Genomic DNA, 25,769 nt, shown 5'->3' with positions numbered 1-25,769 from the left:
GGTCTTCAAATAGATTTTGATTTTCATAAATCTAATATAAGTACCCTAATGGGCACTGTGATTCTTCAATCTTCATAGTATGCCAATTGTAATAAAAAGATGACGAGAAATGGACCAGAGAACACCTTTAACACCTCCAGAATGACTCACCAGTGTGGCTATTCCTTTTGAAGTAAGTGGTAGAGCTGGATTTAGATTTGGATGTAAGGTATGTTGAGTTGGATCCAATGGAACTTGAGGACAAAGATTTTCCTAAATTATCGGAACTTTTCTTGATGATATTGGTAGCTGTCTTGCTCCAGTCTGAAAGAAATAACATCTCTCCATGAATGTATTTTAGGGGGCATTATGTTCTACTGTGAAGAACCATCACCACATTATTTAAGTAATTTATCTCAAACATTCCATTTTCTACATGCTAGCAATGGCTCAGAGAAGAGATTGGCATAAGAATAATAAACTGAAGAAATAAGTTTCAAACTTTGACCTGTTGCCCATATTGTTTAAAATCCTACTTTAATTTTGTCAGGGTGAGAAGTAATCACTGCCAAAAGAAGTAATGCTATTCTTCAAGTATTTTTTTGTACTGAGAAAAATGTCTGTCTCATAATGTGATTGAGGTCCTCAAGAGCATAGAAAGGTGCACGTGGCATAGTGGAACCTCTGAATATCTGAGTTGTTAAGTTAGACATAAAACCTTGGACAACTAGCTTCACCTGGCTGGAATTCATGCTTCTCTGTAGAATAGAAAGTTCAGGTCCAGAGTCCTCAGATCTCTTTCAATCCTAATAATCTAATACTCCAACTAAGCATCTTCACATGCATCTTTACAATCTGCTACCAGTGGGAAACTCTGACAATGGAAGACCAAATGACAAACCTTTCTGACCACTCTTAGGTATAAAAACCAATTACCAACATCACCCTTTACCTGAGTTGTCTGCTAACCGAAATCTACCACAGCAGAGATGCCGCCTCCACTGTTTCTGAACATTCTCCTTCATAGCACAGTGGAAAATAAATATAAATAAGCCTGGAACAAAAGAAAATATAAACATTTAAGCCAATAGATATATTTTTAAAGATATATCTTGTGAAACACATGGGTTCATTTTAAGTTTGCGGGGGTTTGGTATTGTTTTATTTTGTTTTGTTTTTTAACATCTGAGTCCATAAGAAACAAACATCCTAAAGGATCTTGAAGTATGTACTAGATGTTTTAACCCATTAGAACAGAATACAAAGACTCAAATAAAACTTGAATAATTACACAGATCTGATTCTGTCTTTGCCTGTTCTGTTCAGGAATTCTTATGACTTGACCTAAAGATTAAGCTGAAATGGGCAATATTCAGTTTAAGAGGCATTTAATATGTCCCTTATGTTTGTATTAAAATTTTGTGAAAGCATTTCAAAAAGCTTAGAAAAAAAAGAGAAAACTTAAAATATCTATAAGCTCTATTGCAGTTTGTGTATTCTAAACTATTTTATGTATGCATATTATTATAAGTTTGGGCCATAGAAAAAAAATGGTTTTTTTTGCAGGTCAAAAATGGCCAAAAATCAGCAAATTCATGTGACTCTACTTGGGCTGCTTTAGTTTAAGATTTTATTTATTTAGAGAGTGACAGAGAGCATGAGTGGTGGTAGGCGCAAAAGGAGAGGGACAGACTTAAGCAGACTCCCTGCTGAGCACAGAGTTTGACATGTGGAGCTCAATCCCAGGACCCTGAGATCATGACCTGAGCCAAAGGCAGATGTTTAACTGACTGAGCTGCCCAGGCACATCTTTTTAAATTTTTTTAATTAGGCTCCATGCCACACAGAGCTTGAAATCATGACCCTGATATCAAGACCTGAGCCAAAGTCTGGAGTTAGACACTGAGCCACTCAGATGCCCCTCCTCATTTTACTTTTAAATGTTGAGGCTGGCTGGCTTTCTTTCTTTCTTTTTCTTTTTCTTTTTTTTTTTAATATTTATTTATTTATGGTTGCCTAGGTGGCTCAGTCAACTAAGCATCTGTCTTTGGCTCAGGTCATGATGTCAGGTTCTCTCAAATAAATAAAATTAAACTTTCTATTTATTTGACAGAAAGAGAGCATAAGCATGCAGGGCAGAGGGAGAAGGAGACAGAATTTCAAGCAAACTCCATGCTGAGCACAGAGGCCAGTGAGGGGTTCAATCTTTTGATCCTGAGATTGTAAACTGAGCCAAAACCAAGAATTGTATGCTTAATTGACTATGCCACTCAGGCAGCCCCTGGCTTTCTGTATTTTCTATGGCTACATTATCCCAGAAGGTACTCATTTCCTCTAGTCACGTTCTATGAGTGTGATATGCTAATTTATACATTTGCCCCCATTCCCTTCTCTTGCCACCACCACTACCAGGATGTCAACCATACTACATATAGGGCATCTTTATTGGTTGTATCTCTACTTTTGTAGCACCTCAAACCCCTAATGTTCTAAATAGACATCCTCTTCATCACTACCCTCAAACCAACATCTCAAGTTCATTCTTGCCCAATACCACTTCAAAGGCTCTTCTTTCTGATCTTTCCATAACTGCTTCCTATCTGTAACTCTGGTGTTAGGTTAATTGTTAACTCCTCAAGGAGGCCATACCCAACTGTTTATTTCATTTTATGTTTTGGCTCTAGTCACACCTTTACATGTACTTTTGTCATAGCATTAATCAGTACCTGGTAGTCTTTTGCTAGGAGATAATAAGCTCCAAGAGCACAGGGATGTTTGTCATACAATGCTGTACTGCTCCTTTCCAGAAGGATACCAGAAACTAAGCAGGAACTCCATGGATGTTGAGTGAATGAATAATAAGCATGATTAACTGCTCACCTATTTACATGAGTTAACTGAATACTTATATATATATTCTAATGTGTTAAAGGTATTTGGGGATGAGGGATGAAAAACTGGAGTAGAATACAAATTAAGGAGCCATAGAATATAATGAAAATATATTTAAGGCAAAAGTTTCTAAAAAGTACACAAGCTAGTTGCCCAGGTACTGCCAACATAATATACTATACTAAGCAGAGTATCTACATAAGGGAGGGTCTTTTAGAGGATGTAGGGCTTGAATTGAACCTGAAGAAAGCTTTGGGTAGGGGACAAGGGAAGTTTCTAAAAAGGGTAACTCATTCAGTGACTACAAAGCAGTGTTAAACAAGAGGAATTGTTGATTTAGGACCTGCATATTCAAAGGTAAGCAAGGTAGATGATCATTGCTTTCATGAGGTGAAGCATCTAGCATGGAAAGACATAAAAGTAAAAAATATTACAGTACATTTAAGGACGTTGACTTATTTGTCCCTTTCGAATATGGAGTATTCATCAAGAAAACTATAAATTACATTGTAGTGTGTGTCTAACTGGAAAAGTGGGGCAAAGTATTGAAAGCACTCTCTTTTGAGGTGTATAGTTAAACTGAGAAAATTTGTCTATGGTTATACTTATATGTTTTTATGTTTCAATATCTTAACTCTAAATGCCCATAATTTTATTCCAGAATAAATTGCATTATGGACTATTAGAAAAGAAGCATGCTGGATTGCTACTGGATGGGCCCTGACCTCAGATCAGAGAAGGATTCTCTTTCTCTGGGATTGACTTCTTTGATTATCAGTGAGTGCCTGACCCCTAGGAAGTGCTCTATAAATTCCTATTGCTATCACTGGTCACTGGTCACTGATTTAATAGACAGCTAGCCTATTTAAAAACACCTGAGAAATGCAAACACATATATCTCTAAGAGGTATAAATAAAACATATGATGACGTAAGTGAAGTAATACTGGTAATCGGTAATATTTACCAATTTATTATTTTTATGAGATCATCTTCTATAAATTTATATAAGTAAAACTATTGTTTCATTTGTTATGTTATTTACTACTAATAATACTGTATTCTTAAAGCAATTTGTGAAGGAAATATAGCCTAGTGACCTAGTTATTTGTCTGAAATGATATCAGAGCAGGAAAGTTCTAATTTTAAAAGAAAGCTCTAATAAATATGAATCAAATTTCAGTCATTCAGAAAGCAAATACACACAGACACACACACACACACACACACACACACAGCTCCTGAAAGTGCCTATGCAGTGGGCAGGAAGAGGACAGCGGGGTTGGGCCAGAGGGGCTCGAGGGAGGAGACATGCTTACAGACTGGGCTGGCTCAGGCATGACCAATCCCAGAGGAGGAGGAAGGTTTTCTTTACATTCAAACCCTAGAGTCAGCACCTGCCAGCTGTCCACCTTCCCAGGGAATAGGGAGACATAACTGGGTTCAGCCCTCACCCTCAGACTGTCTAAATCTGATGGCTTTTCAGAACTTTCCTACCACCTCTCCAACCCCAATTCCCTATGCAGTTTGCTGACACACAGAATCCCTTTAATAGGTAAACATGCCTTTTAGTATAACTGATAGTGTGAAGAACCAAGGCATGTACATAATCTGAATTGGTTAACAGATTCTTTGAGGCTTCAATGAGGTGGTGGCAGTTTCTGAGTTAAGGGAGCAGAGGGCGTGAAAGCCTGAGGAGAGTTCCACACAAGTTACAGATGAAGGAGAGTGCCATTGGAGAGAGCAGAGCCCCTGCCTCAGGTTTACTGTTTTTGTGAACCAGGACAGATCTGCAGGATTTGTTCTGGGGAGTATTTGTCTGAGACCTGAAAACACAGGTAGCCATGTGTTCTTAAGCCAGGGTTTCACACAATCACATATTAGAACTGGGAGAGATTACGAACTTCAATTAGAAACTTTCCTTCCCAAGCATCACTCACTACAGGGCCTCACACTGAGCAGATGCTTTTCTTTTAGTTGAGGGCAGAAGGGGAAAGTTGCCAGATGTTATCTCCTTTGTCTTACACTCAGCAATTTTTACAAATGTCATATCTACTAGAGGAAAAAATACTTCAGAGGTTATGGCTGGTGTTTTCAGGACACTGGGAAGAAACCAGTTCTGGGATTCACTTTGTCACCCTTGCTGGAATGGTAAAATGTACATTATTTTGAGAGTCTGATGCTAACCACCATCACAGAGGAGGAGGTTAAAGATAAGATAAATCTGACTTAATAAAACATTTTTTTTTTAGATTGTGCAGTGCTGTTCTAAATTATAATTACACAGCATTAGATGACATTGCCTATTTTTAAGCATCCATATGTGCCAGTAAATATATAGGCATCCAATAAGTTCAAGAGACACTGGAATATAAATTAGATTTAAAATCTGAACATCTAAACTGCTGTGATGGCAGCAGGCATTGAAAGGTCACCCCCTGTGTCCCCACTATGAACTGTGATGCTATGAGACAAAATTAAACCACAGGCATGAAAAATTAGAATTCTTAGGAATTAATATATACTTAAGTGCCGAGTTATTATGCTGATTTACTTTAGCCATTGGATACATTTCCATTTTAAATCAGAATAGGATTCTCATAATAGGTTATTTTACTATTCATAGTAACTAGCCCTTTCAAGTGAATTTAAATTAGTCTGGCAATAAATATTATACCAAAATCCTTACAGGACAAAACATCCCTTGTACAGTTCAGCTGTGGGAAATGTGGTAGGTATGTGCATCTGGAAAGACGCACATACTCAGTATGGAAAGAAATTCTAAACACTTCAGGAAGGAGGAGGAGAAAATGCAGCAGGAGAGCCAAGGAAACTTGGAGGCTAAAGTGAGAAAACAGGGCTATTCCCTCTTCAATTTTGAAGAGTTTTCCCCCTTCTCATTTATTTATAGGTCTTGCTGCCAGAAGCAGAACTAAAATCACAGAACTTTAGAGTTCTAAACTGACATCCAAGGGAATCCGTTTGATTTCTCATCCTCATCTATGCTCTCTTTCTAGCAAATGTTTTCCCTTTGAGAATCTTCCTATCAACCACATCGCCCCTCAAAGGATATCTCCATACCACCTGGAAAAACAGGCTCTTCTAGCTTTCTGGAAAGGGCTTTCAGCTGTGACCAGGGACCAGGATAATTGGCCTTTACTCTTCATATTGACTTACAGCCTTAGTTAACTGACCAGGGAATAGGGAACATTGCCCATAAAAGTTGGAAGCTGAAATGGGCGTAAAGATTGAATCAGAATTAAAACCTTTACTTCATCCTGACAGGCTAGTGCTAGTTCCACAAAACCTTTATATCTCATAAAACAGAGCTCATGATGGCCCTTCCACTCTAATGAATCTAAGCCAAAGTTCCTTAGCAATAGTTTCTTCAGCTTGATAACTGCCTTGATTCTTTATTTTACCTGCATGAACCCAGATTCCATGCTAGAACAAGAAGAAAAACAAAAACTTAAACCCATTTTTAAATGAATAGATTCCTAACTGATCCTTTACTCACCCAAAACCCCTCACCCTTGCTTTCCTTTTACCACCATCTTTCACTAACCGGAGGGATCTGCTCCGTTTAAAAAAAGACAAAAACAAAATTTAGACCAATATGGGAATTTAAGATGTCTTACTTCTCCATAAATTTTGCAATTTTCTTATTTAAAACAAATGACTTTTTCAGTTGTGATGGAGGATGGTGTTGCAAGCATGTGTGATGGTGGGCCTGCCCATGGACATTGTTAGGGAGGAAAAGGTAATGGACTCCACCACCCCAATTCCTCTTGGGGAAGCACATTGCAGGCCAAGGCTGGATCAGCAAATATAATGAAGGGATACCTGCAAGAAAGACCTAAACTTGGAGTAGAAACATTCTGAAAACTCTCATCAAGAAGTGGATTTGGTTTTTGATATCTGGTCCTTTCACTGACCTGGGAACACTTTCAAGACACATGTTTGGGGGTGGGGGGTTCCTTCTAAGTAATGGCGCTATGTTTGCTGTAGGTTTTATGAGCTGCGTCTAACCTTGGTCTTTATAAAAGCTATTTATTTCATTCTGTATTTAGGAAATGAAAATTCTGAGCCTCAATCTTTTGGCTAGGAATTTGGCTCCCGCATGGGACTCATTCTCTTTGGTTGATTCTGGCAAAGATTTGCAGCTTTCTGGGGCAGATGTAAAATGAGTAACCAAAGGGATGTTCTCAGATCTTTAGCCTGATTATCAAAAGTTTAAAAAAAATTGCCAAGGAACAGTTTCCCTTGGATAAAGAAATGAAAGCGGTACAGAAAATTCAGGGCAGCACATATTGTCATTCTTTGTCAGCTCCAGAAGGTCACTTTCCAGAAGCCTTGGTAGAGAAAAAAAATTAAATTAAATTAAAACCCAAATATTGGGTCTTCAACTCTCAATGAGTGCTTTACTGACTAAAGGCCACTGACACTTTCCACTTTCCGCAAGATCTGCTGATGATCAATAAATTCTAACAAATGGCTTCCCTTAACTTTCTCTTACTCTGGATAATAAAGGATCCAGAATCACCATTAGGGGGAAGTTCAGGGATGCAAGGTGGAGTCAGAGTGGCTAGTAATGATGAGTAAGTGTATCTTAATTAGGTACAAAGGCATAAGTAGTTCTGGTGGGAAAATCAAGAATTATTCAAATCACGTATGTAGGCAAAAGGATGCATGCTTTAGATAACGGATTTTTTTTTTAAAGTAGGCGCCACACCCAGCGCGGAGCCCAACATGAGGCTTGAACTCACAACCCCGAGATCAACACCTGGGCTAAGATCAAGAGTTGGCTGCTTAACTGACTGAGCCCCTAGGCACTCCAAGAGAACTGATTTTTGACAAAAATGGTCTAGATTACCTCTCAGGTTCCTAGCAAGCCTGAGTTCAGGTCTCTGAACAGCTCATATATTGTGTTGTCACACAGACATGGCCAGCTGGCCGCTGGACTGGGTTTATGGCTCTCTTTGGGAACCTCTTGAATCCTCCTTTCATACTACCAAGATGCCCTTTAGAAAATTATTTCTCTGTGGCACAAAATGCCCTGCCAAAAGATGAGTAATTTATTTCCTTGCAGTGTGTAACATCTCAGCCAACATGATGTCGTTTCAGATGTTTGGGTTTAAAGGTGGTTCATCTCTTTACCTTGGCACCAATTCCCCATGTTGTATAGGTGATTACAACACAGCTTAGCTGTCAGGAGGTTCCTATCCCTTACTTTAATTTTCTTAGTTTACCAATAAGATTAAAATAATAATAACAAATATATTTCTTTAAACTATTTTTTCTGAATAAGGCTAAGAATAAATTAGCATTTATTCATTAAGCATATAATTACTAAGTTTTTTCAATGGATAGATACTCCTAGAAACTTTGAAACAAAAAATTGAAAAGGCAATAATTTTTTTCTTATGCTTTGTCTCCTAATAATGTGCTTTTCTATTTTCATATATGCTATATTGTAAATAATACACTGTCAGATTCAGACTAATCTTGGGGGGGGTCCTTAACTCTTTTGAGCCTGTTTCTTCAACTATAAATGCACAAAACACTCTCTTTCTTGGGTACCTACTTTCTACACATACTTTAAGAATTACATCAAATCATGGCTGTTGTGTGTTAGTTCTTTATAAACCACAATGCATTATGTGAATATAAATCATTTCTGTTGCTCTGGGTCTATCTTAATGTTATCAAATTAATTAATGGCAAACATTATCTCTGAGTAAACTGATAATAACCTTCTGTGTTCGCCATGGCAGCTCCTATTTTCAGAACCATATGCTGCATCTTATAATGCTGTCATAAATATGTACAGAAGATGGGCTGATTGTGCTTGAGAGTATTAATCAATATTGCTTCACATACTTCAAAAAGAAAAATTGAAGACCAACTTCTTGCTATGGGACTAGACTTCAGCTCTTGATAAACTTGTCAGGAGTATTAAACTAACTGATAGTGTCAAATGCTTTTGTACAGTTAATGAAAAAAATATACAGTCTAAATACTGTTCATTACTTTTATAATGAGCAACTATGGGCATATACTTCATCTCAGAGCAATAGTCCATCCTGCAAGCACACTGATATTGCCAAGGGCAAGAGGAGCCCAAGAGGACTCTGGCCACCATCTTTCAACAATCAGGGAATCGTCTTTTACTTCTTTAAAAGGAGTGACATTGTATTTCCTGAAGTGTACGCTAATATTCTCAGGCATGTGAATTACGATACACTTTTTGTCAAACATCTGTTCCCTTTTAAATAGCAATTTGTATAGCATACTATTTTCTCAAGTTGTATTCTTTAGAAAAAATTAAAATTTCTACTACAGCAAGATCTGCCAGTTTCATCCTGGGAAAGCAACAATTATAGCAAAAGCAGATAGATCTATAATACCACCATGGCAAGAGAAGATCCATTGATCTTTTCATCTCACAAGAAAAAAAATCAGCAGATTGATTAATAAAATATAGCATACTGAAGTGAAGGAGGTAATAAAAAAAAAAAGCAATATACTGTGGAAAATTAGAAAACAATTAACTTAGGTTTAGGCTTGCTTCAATTCATGATTTCATTTGCTTACTCAAGTAGGTAAAATTTTAGCTACAGCCACAAAGATGATGATAATTTTCTAATATGAGCTCAGCCCTACTTTTGGCAGTTAAGTTGCCAACAGTTATAAATGTACATAAATGTACATAAAAATTAAAACATAAAATAATGAAAATAAACATTAAAATAAGAATCTTTAAAAATTTTTTAAAACCATATAAAATTTTAATATGTAGGCTATGCAAATTTACATAAATATCCATATAATAATACATATATGTATGTGTTTGAAGACACTCATATCCATACAAGCATTTATTTCTAAGAACCCTGAAAAATAAAACGGATTTTTCACATGTTTGAACAAAAGTTTTAAAGATATATACAAAAATAAGAAGAAACCTGCTAGCAGAAGCCACTCCTATGATAAAGATGTCCTGGCCTCCCTGCAGACCCAATGTGAACACCTGTCCTTCTCAGAGGTGCCATCTCTGTAACATGCAAGGGTAACTTAGGGGTCTTCAAAATTAAGACCTTGCTGATTTTCATATGCTCAGCACCAAACGAAACCCGAGATTAACATTTGTTTGGCATGGATTTAGTTTTCAGAATATTGTATCACATTTTAAATCTTCGGCCATTGCTAAATCTAATAATGATAGGCTTCAATTAGCGACAGCATGGCATTAAGCAAGAAGACCACTCATCCTAACCATTCTAGAAGAATAAAAGTTTATTGAGTACACCAGTGATAAGTATTTTGTGGCAGCACAATTCCAAAATTTCTCTGGACTCTATTTGTGTATCTCCAGCTCCCCCATCCCAGCACAGTCTAAAATACTGCACTGTATTACTTTACCTGGACGACTGAAATAGCCTCCTCTCTGCTTTTCCCAACAGACTACTGGGATGCTCTAATCCCTTCTTCACATTATGTCCAGCTTTATCTTTATAAAATGCACATCTGATCATGTCATTCCACAGGCCTAAAAGATTTCAGACTTCCCACTGTTCTTAGAAAGATCAAAACACAGAACCTTCTGGTCCAGCCCCAGCCTTCCTTTTGTGCCATGCCCACCTCTCTGTCATTCTATGGCTATTTCTTGGTTCTTTTAATTCCTGGGGCATACACTATAATCACCAACTATTGCAGGCTTTTTGCACACAGAGTGCCCTCCTCTTGAAATCATCTCTTCTCCATTCCTACCCCCACCTTCATCTAGTTCATCCCTACTGATCCTTCAGATTCCAGCTTAGCCACCATGGCTTCTGTCATGTGCTCTCAACACCAACCAGCTCCATTTCATACGGTGACTATCTGATTAATGTTGGTCTCTCTTACTAAAACATAAACTCCATGAGACAAAGGGATCATATCAAGTTTTTTTGCGGGAATAAAAATAGAATAAAAAAAAATGTAGTTTGCCTAAGTACTACCTGAGTTTATTTTGCCTAGGTACTACCTGAGTTCACTGAATTGTTTCTTTAGACTGTCTAGATCCTACATTCATCTTTTAATAAAGCATATACTTTCAACAACAGCCAAGCTGCTCTTGGAAGGTTCAGAAAATGACTTAAATAAAAACCATTAAGTGACTTTCTATAGCATCCTGACAAGTTTTTATACAAGCCCAGCCAGTAAGCAATTGTTGGTGGACTCATATGCTCTGTATCACTGTGTTTTAATTTAAATTTCCTTTTTAGGAAGTGTTTTTAATGTCACTGGATATGCAGAAATCTGTTCTAAATTTATATAATTTAACATTAGTCTTAAAAGTTAGCGATTTATGGAGAACTGTGACTTGATGATGGTTTAGAACATTTTTCCCTTCTGACAGGAGACCTATGCTGGGAAAAATAAAACATCCCAATTCTCATTAATGGAAACAGAGCTGAACAGACAACTGTAGCTGTTGAAGGTTACTGAAACTGCCAGGAAATTCTAAAAGCAAAAACAAGGTTGGGCTGGCAGATTAATGGGCCTGAAATATAAAACCATGGAATTTCTAATGTTAATGGACATTTTTGTCAATATTTATCTAGGCACTTTTATGTTGTATATTATAGAAGAGATTACATAGAGGAATGCTCACTTTACAAAGCTAGATATGAAGTTGCATTCATATGCTACCTATCCAGTTTCTGACTTTTGGAGATGTACTTAAGGCTTATTATTCTATTTACCAAAGATAATGAGCCCACATATTTCCTCTGTTATGGAAGAGTGAACCCGAATAAAATTTGCTGAACTAATTAATGCCTATTTATGCCAGAAGAGACTCAGGTTGGATTTAGGCCATCTCCAACGCTCCTCCCTTTCTTCATCCAGCAATCCATTTACTCATTTAACAATCACTGAGTACCTACTTCATGACAGATTTTTTTTTTTTTTGCAGGCACTCAGGAGCTGGAAGGAAAACTAGGGGGTAAAGCAAAACAGGTATGTATGATACAAAATAAACACTCCCCTGCAGGTAAATACCAACTTCTCTTAGAACATACCTGTAAGGGGGGCAACTGCCCAGGCATCTCATTGGATGAATGCTGTAAACTTGTATCCACCACCCTATGCACCCCAGTTCAGCTTTAGCCAGCTCTCCTTTCCCCACACACTTAACAACAGCATGACCAGGAACTTCAGGAAGCCTGGAGTACTACCCCCCCCCCCCCCAATAAAGTCCAAGTTTGGTCACTTCATTCCTTTTCTGTGGGGGCCTTATGGTGCTTCTGAACATTGGGGAGCTTTATCAATAACCCAAGGTATATCCAATATCTTAAAGAATGTCGTTCAGCTTTTGAAAGATGTAATTCATGTTTATTTAAGTTTCAACATGAAATTCACCCATAGAGTCTAGAACCAGAAGCAGGTATGTGTTATGGAACCAGAAGCAGGAGAGGAAGCTCCTCAGTGGAAGCCTTCAATTTTTGTACAAAGTGGGCCACTGGGAAAATGTCTGTTAAACTGTTGAACTAACTGCCATATCTCATGAGAAAATGAGCATTTCTGAACTAGAGTATGTATTTTGAAATCCAAGGGGCCAAGGAGTCAAGGGCTATTGCTCTGTTCCTGCATAGATTCTAAAAATTCTTCTGGCCAAGAATGTTACATGCACATAGGATAGTAAGGAAAACTGTAAAGAAGGTAAAAATTGTCTGTGTCTCCCTTTAAACTCCCCATTGGGTACCTCCCCACCCCATATTTAGTCATAAAACAACGTAGATTTATTGAGCACCTACTATCTGCCAGGTACTGTTCTGAGTGCTTGGGATACACATCACTGAAAACAAACTGACATTCTATCTCATCTTTCTATTCAAGATCCTTTTAATGAGTACCCTGTACCTGGAACTATGTTCATTACTTGGAACAATGATGTAGAAACTTCACATGACATCTACCCCAAAATGGAGGTGTTTGCAAACATGATACATTTAGAAGGCAGAAATTACAAAGGTACCACTTATCTTACCTTGTAATGAGTTGAAGATGGAGAAGAGGTACATAAAAGGGACATTTAAGGGTCCCCAGGCAAAGAAAGCAAAACCCCATGTCATGCCCAGTAGAAATGTCAGGCTGACCACACTGCGCAAGTTCCTTAAAACCTCTTCACGCAGGGTCCGGTTGCTTCTTTTGCCATTCCTCCCACAGATTTGCACCATTACCACGATGAACATGGCAACATTCAGGAAAAACATAACTCCAAAATACCCAGCACAGGTCACATAAAATACGACTGGATCCTGAATCCAACAGCTTAAAGAAGAAACAAGAAAGAAAAAGAGATTTATTACCATGTCCTGTTTACCTAAGACTTCTCCTGGTTTAGTTTGGGCTTCTGCAGATTTCACAGCTGGGCCTTTCTCAATACCTTTAGACAGTCACTTCATTTTCTTGGGCCTCAGTTTCTTTTTTGATGTTTACACAGTTTTTTTGGCTAGTTTTGGATAACTTTTTTTTTTTTTTTTGGATAATCTTAATATCGAGTTATTTAAGTCAACAACAGCAAAAAAAAAAAACCAAGGTGGCTTCTTGAATTCTGACTTGGCATGAAGACACTCTGGGTTGGCTCACTCAAAACCATGTCTAACCCCTTTTTCTCCTATGCGACTGTACTCCAGAGGATGGGAAATTTAAGTATTCATTTTCTCAATCTCTTTTGCATTTAAGGGGTGGCCATGTGGACATTGCTCTACAAAATGATATAGAAGCAAAATCTGCTAGGAGCTTTTTAGGAGAGATCCTTATTTGTTCTTTCTGCTTCCAACATGAATGCAAGCTCTGGAGTTACAGCGATCACCTTCTATCTGAGATAAAGGCCAAGAGTGCTGCAGAGTTGCTGGTCCTGACATTTTTAGCCATAAAACCAATGCCAGTTGCAGCCTACTTTCATGTCTCTTGTCATGTGAGAAGAGTAAACTCCTACTTAAGACACACATAATCACAGATTCCATTACTGCTGCACAATAATTCCTATTAATATAATTGGCCCAGTTGAGGCAAGACCTTGTTATAGAACTGTGATATTCCTATAGTGACACTTCTCATGAACAGTTAAAAAGCTAACACCAATTACAACACTTCTATGAGATGAGGAAGGATATACCTGATATCCAGAATGATATTTATAAATCAGGAAATAAAGTAATTTTAAAACTGCACCATGTGTAAAGTGTTCTATGAGTAAAGTCAACATATACTACAATTTGCAGATGCCCCAGTACCTAATTAAAACTATGGGAGTTCTTGGGTACCTCAAAAATTGGATAAATTGTTTAAAGCAATTAAATTCATATTAAAATTCTCATGTAATTCTCATTCTGGGTTATGTATTCCACACTAGATCATGAGTGCCACAAAGGCAAAACCTGTCTTGAACATCTTTGGATCCCAGAACATAACATGATTCCTGGCATATAATAAATGCTCAACAAATGACACTGTTGATGGCATGGTAATTTACTACAATGTAGTGTAAAGCCCTGTGAGAGTTGACTAACATACTTGTAAAATTCCCTTATTTGGGACTGACTTCTACTTTTAATGTATCTTATTATAATAATCCCCTAAAGAATGCTGCTTGTCTCTGGCACTAATATCCCCTTACATATGGAAGTCCCCTTAGAATCCAGAAGTTCCTGACCTAGCTCCTCTATTTTCCACTAGTTCTTGTGGGATATTTTGAGTGCTGCTTTGGCACTATAAGAGAATGGAAGTCTATGAGTGAATGAGCACAGATTAGACCCTGCCTTGATATGAAAATGTTCTCCATCCACGAAACATGCGCAGAGATGTGGTCTCATGGGTCTCATCTCAGGAGTAAGCTCTGTGTGCATCTAATAATTCATTCAATCAACAAATATTTATTGAGTACCTATTATGGGCTGGATAAAAGTGAACGACATCCCAATCTAGGCCTCAATGATTCCACACTGATTCCACTGATTATTCTGAAGAGAATTTACCAAATACAAATACTGATTTAATTTTCTTGAAACATGTGTGCGCTTAAAGAAGGGGAGTATTACAGAATGCCCTCACAGGATGGGTCTTCTGAGCCTGGAAGACCATATACCAGACTTCCTCTGCAGTCCCCCAGGTGACAGAGTGCAGGTTAACATGGGGAAGCAGCTCTAGCAGGCAGGGTACCCAGCCCAATACAGTTATGGAGCAGCAGAGATGTCAGCAAAGGCACACAGACACATTTTCAACCTTCCAAACTAAGAGGCTCCCTACTGGCCTGGGAACTTGCACTACACCCCAGGAAGCAAAGGATATGTACTCATCACAAATAAATTTCCAACAAGTTTTTATTACTTACAATTCATCACCTTGTTCTTTTCCATAACTTTCTTTTCCATAGACCTCATTTTGGTTTCTGCTTGCCAGAACAATGGACACAACCAGGGCAGGCAGACCTGTTATAGAAAGACCGTGACATAAGCAACTGTTCTGAGCATCTGGAACTGCTTTATAAGACTGATAATGGCAAGAGAAAAAAAAGGAGAGAAAGAAAACCCTATATCACAGAATCCAATTGTTTTAGAACTGGAAACTTGGTTAAAAGGAACAATGCAGTCCCCTCTTTGGTGTGAAACATCCAAGTCTAAATGGCAACAATTAAAACTCACTATTAAATACAGATATTTAAATATTGTGTGGGATCTCTGTGTGGCTCAGCGGTATAGTGCCCGCCTTTGGCCCAGGGCGTGATCCTGGAGTCCTGGGATCAAGTCCCATGTTGGGCTCCTTGCATGGAGCCTGCTTCTCCCTCTGCCTGTGTCTCTGCCTCTCTCTCTCTCTCTCTCTCTCTGTGTGTGTCTCTCATAAATAAATAAAATCTTTAAATACTGTGTTTTCTTACTCTTACTCATTAGAGAACCAGAACCTCATTTATTCTGAATCCAGAAGCAAATGTGCTTCATTAATGACAGCTGTCATTCTGCCAGAGTTCGGGCAGTAAAGGATCTGCAGCTTATTTTGCCCCTTTCTATGTAAAGAAAACTCTTTAGAAACAGTGGGGAAGAAACCATGGGGCTATAAAATTTTTATAGTCTCTTTTCTCTCAAGAGAATCAAGTGTTTTCATACATATTTCACTGGAGAAAACCACACCACTCTAATTCCCTGAAAGATTTTTAGCATCAAACACCTTGGAAATATCCCATACATTTATACTGCCACCTGCAAAACCAAAACAAAAAAACAAACAAACACACACACACACACACACACACACACAAAAACCCTCTAAAGGTTTGCTCCAATATGAAGCCAGATAAAAAAGAAGCCCATTTAGAAGATTCCAAACAGGCTAATGGTAGCATCCATGTCTGGCTGAGGAATCACGTTGAGAAGTTCAAGGCAAGAATTTTGTCAGTATTCTGGATGCACACACAAAAATAACATTCTCTCACTGCTTCCAAGACATGGGCATGTATTTAGGGGGTGAGGATAGCTAGGAGTCTGAGCTGGCCTTTATATTTTGAAACATAATGGAAAGGCACCACTGTCTGCCAGCTGCTTCTTCAGACTTGGGTGGGCTGGCTCTGATCACAGGAAATAAGTCTGTGGTGACTCAGGAGGCTAAGGCTTTTTCCTTTACTCCTGAGTTTAGTAAGGACAGCTTAATAATTTAAAAAAATACCATACCAAGGAAGCCCCTGCCTTGGGATGTGTACATCAAATCCACATCGTTCACAATTTTGAAGTTTCTTTTAGCAATGCTAAGCTTCCAAAATAGGATTTTCCTATGAAACTGGTGGTTTCCGTGAAACCAACACTTTTTAGGAGGCTTACCCCAGCCAATGATGCAGAATTTCAGGATGTATCTGCGAATGTAAGTGTTAAATACTTTAACCAGGGCAATATACATGTGAATGGCTTCTAGACCCATCCAGGTAAAGGTTGCAAGAAGGAAGAAATGGAGCAGGACAGCAACTGCCGTGCAAAGGCCATCCACATGAAACGAGGTGATCCAGCCATCCAAGAGGAAGAGGAGATTCAGGAACAGCAGGGCTGTACTCAAGTTCATCAAGATTTTAGAGGGATAGTCCCTTCGCAATTTTCTGAAAAGGGGGAAAAAAAGATGAGAAGGAATACTGTAAATTAATCTCTTAAGCACAGGCAGTAAATTCCTGTCTTCTGTAAAGCTCTGTAGTGGATTAGGTAGCATCATTGTGACATGACTCCACGAGGAGGAGGAGATTTGTTTTTATGTAGAAATATTTAAAGATATTTATGAGTATTTGGCAAATTATAAAGTTTTTTTAATATTAATTTCATTTCAAAACTGCAATTGTTTACCAAATTTCCAGTTAGCTTCAACAGATTTTTTTTTAATCCAGGAAAAATGCTAGTTATAAAAATGATATTTTTGTTATAATAAAACAATTTCCCTTAAATTTTCTTAATGAGGTAAGGATTCTTTTTTTTTTTTTTTTTTTAAGGTACTGTTGGGGAGGTAGTCTGGCTGGCTCAGTGGGTGGAGCATCTGCTTTCAGCTTAGGTCACAATACCTGGGTCCTGGGACCAAGCCCAGTTGAGCTCCCTGCTCAGCAGGGAGTCTGCTTCTCCCTTTCCATCAGATTTTCCTCCCTGCTCGTGTTCTTGCTCTCTCTCCCTCTCTCAAATGAATAAATAAAAAATCTTTTTTTTAAAAAAAAAGGTTTCTATTTCAGGACTAATTTTATAAGATCTGTGAAACAAAAGTTTTCATCTCTTACCATGTAAAAAGCACTTCATACAATTTGTATATATATGTGTTAATCATCTCTTACAGGTTTTTTAATTTTTTAAAATTTATTTATGATAATCACACAGGGAGAGAGAGAGAGAGGCAGAGACACAGGCAGAGGGAGAAGCAGGCTCCATGCACCGGGAGCCCGACGTGGGATTCGATCCCAGGTCTCCAGGATCGTGCCCTGGGCCAAAGGCAGGTGCCAAACCACTGCGCCACCCAGGGATCCCCCTCTTACAGGCTTGAATGCATTTTATCCATAGAAATACAATAATTATAAATGAAGATTCTATACTGCGAAATTTATATTTTATGATATATGTTATGAGAAATCTAAATATTAAAGTTGAACCACTCTACATGATTCAAAAAGCATATAAGTATTTTTAAAAGCAAAGGCAATTTTCTTATTCACATTTTGGGATAGTTAGCACTGGATTTTGAAAGATAAAAAAATACTTACTCAAAAGCAACATACGTCAGGAGAGTTGCTGCTGAAAAGATAGCAGATATCCCACACCCAATATAGGTGATGAAGGTGAGAACTTTGGTGTTTCTTGCATCTATCTGTGAGGCAGTTCCTTGAAGGTCCTGCATAAAACATGGGAAGTAGCTGTTAAGAATCTCTCTTTTCATGGGAATGGTATTTTATTAGAAAGTTCATTGCTAGCACTTACAGTCTTAGCTCCATCTTAGGGCTAAAAACAACAGTGCATTTCATTTATTGTGCTCTTGCAGATCATTCTATGAAGCAAAAGTGTAGCATTACAGAGAGAGTTGCAGGTTGCTTTCTATCATTACCTTGTAATCTAAATTCTGTGCACACCAGGATAGCCTGAGGAACAAAACCACTGGGTCGGTCTCCCATCAGAAATTGGGGAGGAGGTCACTGCCTTGCAGAATAAATTATCAGGCCCATTCCTAACATTTGCAGGGCTAGGGACACAAGTACAAATGGAGGCCACCATGGTCAATGTGGGCCTTCAGGCAAACTTTGGCTTCTATGTCCAATAGGAAGGGCTCAGCCAGAGACTGGTACCTCTGAGTGTAGTACAAAGGATCTTAACCATGGTCATTTCAAAGCTTGGCATGTATTGGGTTGAGTGGCCTTTATTTATTTTTTTAAATAAATATGAAGCTACTACAAAGTTTTAGATCATAGCTGTTTTTTGTTACTTTTTTCCTTAAATTTTAACCTCTGTAGGCCTGAAAGAGCACCATTTAAAGTGTTAGAGGTTGTAGGATAGAAAGAAGTAAACACTTTCTAGAATATTAACATGAAGTATTAATTTCACTGTGCAGAAGCAGACTTGCAAAAGGAGAAAAAGATTGCAAAGTCTTTTTTTTTTTTCTTCTTAAGAGGGAATTGGGTTAGGGATAAATCTTGAGCTAAGATTATCCACTCAATCCTGGTTGGAGGAGAAAAGATACCTCCATTATGCAGATGTTCAAAAATGGAGCCTTCTTGGGGATGGGGTTCAAGGCAGCACCAGTGGACTCACAGATAGGTTACCTTGACCAACATTTTGGTTACTCCAGGATTTCATGGAGCAGAGAAAGTCTTGAGGAATCTACAAGTGACTTGTCATTACCTCTTGCAAAACCTATGGCTCCCATCTAAGCAAGGGGGTAGACTTGCAATCCGCAATTAAAATCACAATTTAAAGTGTAAATTAAATAAAATAATGTTGTTTATTATTACACATTCAAACACAACTCTCATGCTGTTTTGTACTTTTAGAGAACAAAGAATATGAAAATATTTATTCCTCTGATCTAGCCAACCTGAAAATGTACTAATGTTAAAAGTATTAAAATCAGTTTTACTACAAAGAAATGTTAACAGGGAACATTAAATGCTTCATACATTTGTAGATTAGAAGATATAATTATGGGGCTGGGGTGCATTTTTTTAACTTCTCATATGGTAAAAGTGTCACAGGGCAATGTAGACTCTGGGAATATCTTACAAGTGACAAGTGAATAAAGAGTTTGTAAAGCATGAAAACTCTTAACAAAGTCTTTGTGGTCTTGAAAAGCTGAGAGGAATGGGACATCTCTAGGAAGAATAAGTTCTGGAAAGTTTTTCTCTTAGTACTATATAATCTTATAAGAGCATCAATCAATCAATCAATCAATCAATCAATAAATAAATGTAAGAGCACCAAGATGGAAAGAATAGAACTAAAAAAAAATGCATATGTTCATATATATGTAAAACTAATTATTTAATAAAATGACAACAGAGAAATACACAGTAACAAATTCATAATAAAATTCAAACAATGTATGAAGAAACTAACCAAAGTAATGGGAAGCCAAACTGTGGTTACATGTAAACCACTGCTGTATACTGAACTATACTGAACTGTTACCTATTTATTTAATCTTAGACCTACAAGGTACATAATCCAGCTCAAACACACATGTGCACATGCATACATATACATGTGTTCACATGTACACAATTCAAATAGTTAAATGAATTAAGCTGAAGTTTATATACCTAAATGAATAAAGATACAAAGTAAATGCTTTTAAAAAGAATGTCTGCTGTCACTTTTAGAAAAAGGAGAACATGAAATTTAAAACTGAAAGTATTTTGGGGCACCTGGGTGGCTCAGTTAAGCATCCGATTCAATTTTGGCTCAGGTCATGATTGCATGGTCAGGAGAGAGAGCCTGGCATCATGCTCTGCCCTCAATGTGGAGTCTGCTTGAGATTCTCTCTCCCTTTCCGTTTGCCCTTTCCCTAGCGCTCTCTCTCTCTCTCTCTCTCTCTCAAATAAATAAAATCTTTTTTAAAAATTGAGAGGTTTTTGTTTGTTTTTCTTTTTCTTTTTCTTTTTTTGTTTGTTTTTCTTAGGTAAAACACAGTTTAATTGTTCATTTTCATGCTCTGGCAGAAAGAAAATATATATATTTTGGGAAAGTTAAAAAGTTATTTGCTATGATTGTTTCCTTTTTCAATGACAAGTTTTTATCCCTCAGAGCATGATGCAGTAGACTGTCATGAAAATTACTTATGGGATGCCCATATTGACAATGGCCAAGTGGGTTCATGAGCCTAATGCCATATGCCACAGCCCCTACTGCTCCTGCTTAGTGCTACAGGAAGTAGGGGTAAGATCTAAGGGAGGGGATAAACATAACCATGGTATCTGCAAATCCATGTTCAAAAGGCTTTACTCTCTCAGCATGCATTACTGCCATCATCATTGGAAAACAAATGTGGTTTAATCCCTGGGAACTATACCAAATATCAGAAACAACAGCTATATTACAAGCTGGAAGATGCACTGCACACCAGAAAAGTATCTGCAAAAACACTAGTGTATTAGATATAAGATAGAGGTATAAATTTGTGGATGAATTCAAACAAGTTGCATAGAGCATGGCTTTTGAAAATTTGGTGGGATGAAAAAAAAACATGTCTATGTGATCTAATTTTTGTCTAGAACTGTTGGATAGGCTGGATAATGAGATAAAACTAGGGCCATGGGAAGGAAGGAAAAGAAGGAAGCAAGAAAGGAAGGTAGAAGGGAAGAAAGGATTAATATGAAGGCCTAGTGGTAAGAGACCCATGTCACACCCATCACTTCTCTTTCAGGCCTGAAGACTTCATGCTGTCTTAGACCCTAGTCTGTTCTAACAGGCCATGCTCTTAGGGCAAGGGCGGTGGTGCATCATTTTGGGTGACAGCTGGATCACCTAGCGCAGTACCTGCTATAAAGTCACATTCAATCCAAAGAGTGATAATGCAAGAACATTTTATTAGACTTTTCACAGTTCCCCTCCATGTTAGTTAAATCCAACATTTTCTTCCTCTTTAACTGTTCAAGAATATCATGGTGATTTTCTCGTTTCCAGGATTACTTATCATTGCTATTAATGCTACTGGAGAAAAAAAAAAAACTAAGGTTCTTTTTTTATAATTACTGTTATAAATGTTAAATATGTGATCTCTGCTAGTTAGAAAGATTCAAGATATAGATATCAATTATCAGGAAATAATTCCCAAAACACAATCTAAAAAGGCTGACTTACAAAAAGAAGTATGCCTTCCCAAATTATATCATTTCAAAATGAGTTTAGAAATTCCTCCCCTACCATCAGAACTCCAAAGTGTGTGAGGTGGTTACATAAGCAGACCGTCTCGCTCTCATCTGAATCTCTGTGTGCCACACATCCTGACGTGTTCCAAAATCCAGAACCTTCTGTAAGAGGAAGTGCACAAACAGTGTGAAAATAACAGCAGGCCAGTTCCTTTTCTATAATGGATGATATCTTCTTTAGGAAAATACGTCTTAGTCTTTTCTGCCTTACAGTTTATCAGTAAAACAGATACTTTTAAGAATACTCAAAACTGCCAATACTTAGAATAATTTAGATTCCCGCCCCCTCCAAAAAAAAATTTTAGATTCCCAGAATCACAGAATGTTAGTACTGGATTGGCAACGGGAGATTATCTAGTCAGTGGTTTTCAACTGCATTCTACTGAAGTGTCTCAGGGGTCCTGTAAAAGTTTGATTCAAGTTTAACTTTTAATGTATTACAAAATAAACTACCATGAAGAGTATCCCCTTTCAAATATATTACATACCAATGAAGTCTCTGAAGATCAATGCATTTTTTTCTCTTAGGTTAGCCTCTATTTTTATAAAGACATGAGAACAAACAGAGGTCTGCCTTCTTGTAACATGCTATTCAGTACACAGCGATCATGCACAGTGGCAGCTTATTATAAATGCCCTGAATGCATTTTATCTAACTTTTATGGTAGGATGTGGAATATGAGCAACATATATGTTTAAAGATTATTTTAACACTGCAAGGTGATATCATTTTAAATTATGTATCCAGTAAATCCACTTTGTCAAAACTGTGCAACTAGAAACGAAACAACAAAAAATTTCCTAGCTGTGATAAGGTATGTCAAAAACAGAGGTTGGACACCCACAGAATTCATTTCTACCAAGAAGCAGACTGTACCGGTGCTGGTTTAATTTAGCCATGATAATATCCCTGGGGATCCCCAACGGAAGGTGACCCTCAGGAGGCAGAGGTAGGAGGTTTCACAGATCATCCTTCACATCAAAGAGTTCTGCATACCTTATACTTAGTGACTTATTCCTTAATTTTGCCATTTTCTCTTAATTGTTCAATGTCATTTTGGAAGCAGTTCATTTCTTTCAAGTAAAATATATGTATTATAACCACCTCTATATTTATAGTCCTTTAATATGCTTTCCCCATAATCTGAGATCTGGAAGTTGGATGCTAAATTGTGTGCCTCATGCACAATCAAATAATCTCAGAGGTGTCCTTAAATGAATAAGATCAAGTAAGTATATACTGATGTTCATCTAAAAGTAACAACACAAATGCACAACTGTATCTGAAATCAAAGAGGTTGTTTGGTATAAAAAAAAAATTAAGTTTACTTATTTCTTCTTGCAATGAGTAAAAAGTTGCAGAAATTAGGTTCACTTCCTCTGCTACCTAAACTAAACTTTGCAGTTCAGTTGTCTTCACACTTACACTGTGACTCACTCTGGCTGGGGTGGAATGGAAGGAAACGGGGGTGTCTAACAATGTTTAAAATTCAGTTGTTCTTAAGACAGCCAATATTTTAAAACTTACCGTTTTTGTTCAGATCCCAGAAGGCACAGATGGGATGAGGCACTGCCTATATTAACATAAGAATAAACATGTGAAATTGTGTTTAAAATAAGTGAAAAATCTTAGGATCTGAATATGGGAAAAGAGTCAAAATGCTAAGGTTTTCACAAAGAAATAGACCAGTATTAGTCATGCTGATACAACCTAAGAATGGCAGGCAGTCCAGAAGGATCTCCTCTCACAGAGACTTCAAGTGGAAACCAACCATAACCTCATGAGGAAATGTGCTTCCCATTTACCTAAAGGTTACTATTTATGTACCACCATAAAATGATATTCTTAGCATTTATCAAAGCTCTTTATATTGTAATTTCACTTCATCTTCAAATTTATCCTTTATGTCTTAGTATGTGCCCTGAATTGAAAGTAGGGCTTCAGGCAGATATTTGCACATCCATGTTCACAGCAACATTACTCACAACAGCCAAAAGGTGAAAGCAATCAAAGTACTCATTGATGGATGAATGGATACAAAAATGTGGGAGATATACATACATACATATGTATTATACATACATATTATCTAGCCTTAAAAAGGAAAGAAATTCTGGTACATGCTAGAACATGGATGAACCTTGAAGAGATGATGTCAAATGAAATAAGCAGGTCACAAAAGGACAAATACTATACGATGTCAATTACATGAGGTGCCTCAAATAGTTACATTCATAGAGATGGAGAGTAAAATGGTGGTTGTGGGGTCCCGAGGAGGGGAAATGGGGAGCCGCTCTATAATGGTACATAGTTTCAGCTGGGGATCATGAAGCAGTTCCAGAGATGAATGGCACAATGTGTGCAGAAAAACATAAATGTACTAAAATGTCACAGAACATTTAAACATTAAATGTTAATGTTTAAAATGGTTAAAATAGTATTATATTATATATTTTACCACAATAAAAAAAAAATTCTTCATGCATTAAGGAGTTGAAACAAAGGAAGCCAACAGAACATGTCAATGTTCTGAACATGTTCAATGTCACAGAACATTTAAACATTAAATGTTAATATTAAAAATGGTTAAATGTTCTGAACATGTTCAATGTCACAGAACATTTAAACATTAAATGTTAACATTAAAAATGGTTAAAATAGTATTATATTATATATTTTACCACAATAAAAAAAATTCTTCATGCATTAAGGAGTTGAAACAAAGGAAGCCAAAGGGTAGAACAAGGAAGTCTCAGAGGGCTCGGTGACAAAGCAAGGCTAGTTCTTAGATGACTTAACTTCCAAGCCTCATTTCTTATCAGCCAGCTTCCTTCCTGCCTGCCTTCCTGACTGCCTAATAAATGGGAGAATCACAAGTGGGCCCTCCGTCAAGGAGGGGAAAGCCTGTGCCTGGCCTTACCTGGGACCATGAGAAGCCCTGTATAATTTTATCAAATAAACAGACGATAGCAAGGGCAATGAAGCAACAAAAAAGCAACATGTGCCAAGATTTTAGATAACTGCTAACCTCTCAAAAAAAGAAGTCCATCCTGGCCTATTTCCCTTCTGCTTTCCCAGTAGCAGGAATTTCTGACTTGAAAAAAAAAAAAAAACCCACAAACTTTTTAACGGCAGGATTGTGCAACTGCATCTGATTTCTCAAAGCAATATGTTGTTCCTTCAAAAGAGGTTGTCTTCCTCACTCTCATTCTTCTCATGACTGAACCCTAGATGGACGAGTCTCCCCACTTGCCAATATTTAACATGACACTACAGTACCCACCTGATTAACTGTTCTCCCCATTTTGGAAAATTGCTCCCCTCAAAAAAAGTGCCAGTAAAATAAAATTCTTACTGTGTCAGGGAACAAAAAGGCCTCATACTTCTCTGAAATAGTTTGCCTCTTTTCCATTGTTCTCTGTAGTATTTTCTTACCTGGCTTCTTGTGTGTTTGATTTTAATTCGAACAGGATCCTTCAGACCCTGGATAGTAATGTTTCCAATACTGCATGCCATCACATAACTCACTAAGGTGCCTTTCTTGGTTTCTACATCCTTTTAAAGAAAAAAAAAGTGGATTATTCATCAGAAGTATCCTTTTATTTGATTTGGGAGTTCCCAAACACGCAAACTGTCAGCACTTTTTACATTTAAGATTTTCAATTATAAAACATCCTGTTTATAAAATCAAATTGCCGACTTTCCTGACAGAGCTTTGCTATTTCCCTTATTATAATAAATACATTGAGGGAACATTATGAGCCAATGCTGCAAGGCAGTGTTCATAAAACCTACTCTTGATTGCTATGGCTGATGTCAGCCAGTTAACATCTGAAACAATGTGAACCCAGAAATAATATACTCATAAAAAGCCACAAAACAATTAGATCATTTCCCTGCCCTAGAAAACAGATGAAGTTGTTTGCTGTTAGAAAAACATAAAGAAATATGGTGTGAAAATTAAAAAAAAAATTCATATCCATGC

The 25,769-nt window shown here is 37.4% G+C and overlaps 1 protein-coding gene across 7 annotated transcripts in view; it reads right to left on the bottom strand.

Annotated features, from left to right (window-relative positions):
* ADGRG6 (adhesion G protein-coupled receptor G6) overlaps positions 1-25,769 on the bottom strand; it is a 136,438-nt gene that overhangs the window by 7,936 nt on the left and 102,733 nt on the right. For all 7 annotated transcript variants that reach the window (XM_041744873.1, XM_041744872.1, XM_041744870.1 and 4 more), the window contains 9 exons: positions 25,220-25,339; positions 23,312-23,357; positions 21,779-21,885; positions 18,133-18,260; positions 16,730-16,998; positions 15,253-15,349; positions 12,904-13,187; positions 932-1,033; positions 151-303 (listed from right to left, as the gene is read on the bottom strand). In XM_041744873.1, coding sequence (XP_041600807.1) covers positions 151-303; positions 932-1,033; positions 12,904-13,187; positions 15,253-15,349; positions 16,730-16,998; positions 18,133-18,260; positions 21,779-21,885; positions 23,312-23,357; positions 25,220-25,339 — 1,306 coding nt within the window. The remainder of the gene's footprint in view (positions 1-150; positions 304-931; positions 1,034-12,903; positions 13,188-15,252; positions 15,350-16,729; positions 16,999-18,132; positions 18,261-21,778; positions 21,886-23,311; positions 23,358-25,219; positions 25,340-25,769) is intronic.

The sequence above is a fragment of the Vulpes lagopus genome, chromosome 2 (assembly GCF_018345385.1).
Source record: "Vulpes lagopus strain Blue_001 chromosome 2, ASM1834538v1, whole genome shotgun sequence".
In the NCBI taxonomy this organism is placed as follows: domain Eukaryota; kingdom Metazoa; phylum Chordata; class Mammalia; order Carnivora; family Canidae; genus Vulpes; species Vulpes lagopus.
Note: the sequence above shows the minus strand (reverse complement) of the source record. Positions and strands in the feature narration are given on the sequence as shown.